Source organism: Sinocyclocheilus anshuiensis, unplaced genomic scaffold, assembly GCF_001515605.1.
Source record: "Sinocyclocheilus anshuiensis isolate Anshui unplaced genomic scaffold, SAMN03320099.WGS_v1.1 scaffold3346, whole genome shotgun sequence".
In the NCBI taxonomy this organism is placed as follows: domain Eukaryota; kingdom Metazoa; phylum Chordata; class Actinopteri; order Cypriniformes; family Cyprinidae; genus Sinocyclocheilus; species Sinocyclocheilus anshuiensis.
This window is the reverse complement of record NW_015536739.1, coordinates 160,796-165,210: the sequence shown is the minus strand read 5'-3', so window position 1 is coordinate 165,210 and position 4,415 is coordinate 160,796. Positions and strand designations below refer to the sequence as shown.

The following is a 4,415-nucleotide window of genomic DNA, read 5'->3' as shown; positions in this document are numbered from 1 at the left end:
ATTTTGTCCCCCCCCCCCCATTCAAGTCATTTTGCTTATCTAGTAAAAGTATCTTGATTTAAGAATTTTTAGATATTCTGACTAGAAACAAGACAAAATACTAAGTAAGATAAGCCATCTTTGCAGTGTAGTGCTGTATGACAGATTTTCAGATCATTGCTATTTAGTTTTTCCTTTTTTATTCAAAATATTCACAAACTTGTTAACTATGCCAATGATCTGATATTCCGATTCTCAAGTATGTGTTTTGTCGTTTACAAACCTTTATAATGATCTTATTAGTTGATTTATAATGCATGATGGGTGCTGCCATATTAGTTAGTGTTGCAATTTAGAGAATCGTATCTGTCACATTTACAACACGGAAATTCATCCATTTCTCCCAAAATACATGAAAGAAAGTGGCTGGTGAAATGGGAGAAAAATAGAGGGAACTTTATAGTTACCACAATGTGTATCCGATATGAATAAACAACATCATCAAATTATAATTGAAAGGATTGTTATTGCCGCTTCCATAGACATCAGTGTGTATTTTACAAACTTACATAAATGTATTGTTTTGCTAGCACTTATGTGTATTTAAATGTCTGAAGCCTAAAATAAATATTGTGTGGCTAAAAACACTGCATAGTTGAGATATATGACAAGTGCTGAGCGTGTCTGTTTCTGGCTCAGTATCAGCCAAAGCACGCAAGCACATTTGAATCTGGCAGTTATGTAACGTCACTGTGCATTTTAAATCCCATATGTGGACTGTAATCCCAAGGTCACACAAATAATGATGTCTTAATAACAATCTCACAATAGAAAATAAATAATAATGGCTGTATATTAAAAAAGGTCAAATCTCTTTTCTGTAGACTTTCAGACTGCAGTATCACTGAAGAAGGTTATAAAGCTCTGGCTTCAGCTCTGAGATCAAACCCTTCACACCTGATAGAGCTGGATCTCACAGGAAATGATCCTGGACAATCAGGAGTGAAGCAGCTCAGTGATTTACTACAGGATCCAGACTATTCGCTGAAAACACTAAGGTGAGCCGTGATTAAATGATACAATGAGTTGCTGTTGAATTAATACAAATTATTATTTCACTAATGCAATCTGTTGCATTAAAGTAAATTCAAGATAAACAATTTCTCATTTCCCATCAGAATCAGATATTATTTTTATTACACCAAGTTTAGTTGAATTGAATCCTGCTTCATCTTCTCTTCTGTAGGTTTTTGGGTCCTGCTGCAGATGAAGCCTGTCAGTATGTGACTGGAATTGTGGGTAAAAACCTGTTACTCCTGAGAGAGCTGAATCTGAGTGAACTTAAACTAGGACATTATGGATTAATGAAACTTATTACGGTACTGCAGGACAAACACTGTAAACTCAACACACTGATGTAAGTTTGATCATTATTATGACAATTTTAGTACTTATGAACTTGCTGTTGGATGGTTTATATATTGTTTGCCAGAAAGTGTTGACTTATAACTATTGGTAAATATTTAGTTGTTGTTGTTATTGTTAATGGTGTAATTGTGTTTCCTCTTAACACAGTCTGAATAACAGCGATATCACAGAAGAAGATTGTCGTTTATTGGCTGAAGCTTTAAATTCAAACCCTTCAAATCTGACAGAACTGAATCTGAGTGGGACTAAACTCAGAAACTCAGGAATGAAGATCTTCTCGACTCTGTTTAAGAATGAACAATGTAGACTGAAAAAGCTGAAGTAAGTAATTTAGTCAATTTGTAAAACAAAGGCCAACTACTAAAAATAATTTTATTATGAAATTCTCATATTGGTGGACTAAAGTAGTAATAGCCAAATCTACTAGTTCCATAATTATATGTATAGCTTATTTGTTTACTTTCTTATACAGGTTTAATTGCATCAGTATAACAGCAGAAGGTTGTGCTGCTCTGGCGTCAGCATTTCATTCAAACCCTTCAAACCTGAAAGAGCTGGATCTGAGTGGAAATAAACTAGAAAACTCAGGAGTGACTGAAATCTCCACTCTACTGGCAAACTCTCAGTGCACACTGCAGATACTCAGGTTAGGTTTTGGTGAATTTAAACATGAACAGAACATTTCTGTCAGCAATATCACTTTTGTACGTAAACCATTTAGTATGTATCTGTCTTGAAACATTTCATAAATATTGACAAATGCACATTTTTGGAGAGCTGAGAATTATAAATATTGTAATCTGAAAAATTAAAACTAGTTTTTACTAAATGAGTAAGAACATTTGAGACTTTTTTTTCTTGCTGTTGTTTTTTGCCTCTAGACTTTCAGACTGCAGTATCACTGAAGAAGGTTATAAAGCTCTGGCTTCAGCTCTGAGATCAAACCCTTCACACCTGATAGAGCTGGATCTCACAGGAAATGATCCTGGACAATCAGGAGTGAAGCAGCTCAGTGATTTACTACAGGATCCAGACTATTCGCTGAAAACACTAAGGTGAGCCGTGATTAAATGATACAATGAGTTGCTGTTGAATTAATACAAATTATTATTTCACTAATGCAATCTGTTGCATTAAAGTAAATTCAAGATAAACAATTTCTCATTTCCCATCAGAATCAGATATTATTTTTATTACACCAAGTTTAGTTGAATTGAATCCTGCTTCATCTTCTCTTCTGTAGGTTTTTGGGTCCTGCTGCAGATGAAGCCTGTCAGTATGTGACTGGAATTGTGGGTAAAAACCTGTTACTCCTGAGAGAGCTGAATCTGAGTGAACTTAAACTAGGACATTATGGATTAATGAAACTTATTACGGTACTGCAGGACAAACACTGTAAACTCAACACGTTTTTCATTACCTCAAGATTAGTTTAATTGAATCCTGCTTCATCTTCTCTTCTGCAGGTTTTTGGGTCCTGCTGCAGATGAAGGCTGTCAGTATGTGACTGGAATTGTGGATAAAAACCCGTTACTCCTGAGAGAGCTGAATCTGAGTGAACATGAACTAGGAGACACACGAGTGAATCAGATCGCTGCTCTACTGCAGGATAAACACTGTAAACTCAACACACTGATGTGAGTATTTTCACATGGTTTAATACTTTATAAAATACCCTTAACGTATAATATTGTTTGATATTTCATTTTCTAAATACTGGCATTGTGATTATTTTTTTAGAGGACTAAGATTAGTTGAGCCATCATATAGATTTATCCTTCTTTAGGTATTGGTTGTGTGTTGTGAATGAAATAATCTGAAGAATGTTTCCAGTCTTTTTGTTTTTTGTTTTCACTCTCACTCTCTCTTTTCCTCTGCAGATTGAAAAATAACAATATTACAGCAGAAGGTTGTGCTGCTCTGACTTCAGCATTTAATTTAAATCCTTCTAACCTGATAAAGCTGGATCTGAGTGGAAATAAACTAGAAAACTCAGGGATACAGACGATCTGTCTTCTGTTGAAAAGCACAGAATGCAAATTGGAAAAACTAAAGTGTGTATTTTCATTAATGTACATTTCTACATTTGAATTTATAGTGTTAATTTGATTAGATTACCCGAAAAAAACCAAACCTGGAGGCTATAATTTCAGTTACTGTCTGTACTCACCTTAGCAAAATCCCCAGAGTTAAATCAACTCTTCTCAGAGTACATATTGTCCCAATCTACAGAGTGTTAAATTAACACTGAAGCCGAGTTAAAGTTAATGGAAGAATTAAGCAATTAATTAATTGATGAGTGAGCATTAGTAAAGAAAATTTTTCTAACTTGTTGATAATTTCTCTAACTATTATTTAGCATCACAATATTGGTTTGAACTTTAAGTGTTCTTCATTTTGTTTATTTAGCACAGAACATGCAATACCTAACAGCTTCTTTCATATACAGAGTTTCAGACTGCAGTATCACTGAAGAAGGTTATAAAGCTCTGGCTTCAGCTCTGAGATCAAACCCTTCACACCTGATAGAGCTGGATCTCACAGGAAATGATCCTGGACAATCAGGAGTGAAGCAGCTCAATGATTTACTACAGGATAAACACTATAAATTGAAGACCATCAGGTGATTAAAACTTTCAAATACTTGTTAAAATTGTAAATTTCAAATAACATTTCTGGAACCATGCTGCAACAATAATCAGTTGACAAGCTGTTTCTTGTTTTGATCCAGTGTTTAATTAATCACATCATATGCCATATGGAAGATTATAACTGACAGAAACATGTATTTCTTTGCATTAGCAAGTAAAATTGCTTTTAGTATTATTTTTAAAATGCCCCCATTCAAGTTGTGGTAAACATATCTTTTTGCTGTGAGATCTTTACTGATTTTTATAAGGTAAACATAACTTTTATATTAGTAATATTTCAAGATGAACACTTACTGGGCTAAAGCAACATAAGTTTGCTTGATTATTTACACATCAGGTTTTTTTTTTAATGAAAAT

At 34.0% G+C, this 4,415-nt stretch overlaps 1 protein-coding gene across 1 annotated transcript in view; it reads left to right on the top strand.

The window, feature by feature from the left end:
* Positions 1-4,415, top strand: part of LOC107655406 (uncharacterized) — a 78,383-nt gene that overhangs the window by 16,173 nt on the left and 57,795 nt on the right. Inside the window, exons 13-20 of the mRNA XM_016442888.1 lie at positions 864-1,037; positions 1,226-1,396; positions 1,555-1,728; positions 1,880-2,053; positions 2,289-2,462; positions 2,874-3,044; positions 3,288-3,461; positions 3,857-4,016. Of these exons, the coding sequence (XP_016298374.1) occupies positions 864-1,037; positions 1,226-1,396; positions 1,555-1,728; positions 1,880-2,053; positions 2,289-2,462; positions 2,874-3,044; positions 3,288-3,461; positions 3,857-4,016 (1,372 nt within the window). The remainder of the gene's footprint in view (positions 1-863; positions 1,038-1,225; positions 1,397-1,554; positions 1,729-1,879; positions 2,054-2,288; positions 2,463-2,873; positions 3,045-3,287; positions 3,462-3,856; positions 4,017-4,415) is intronic.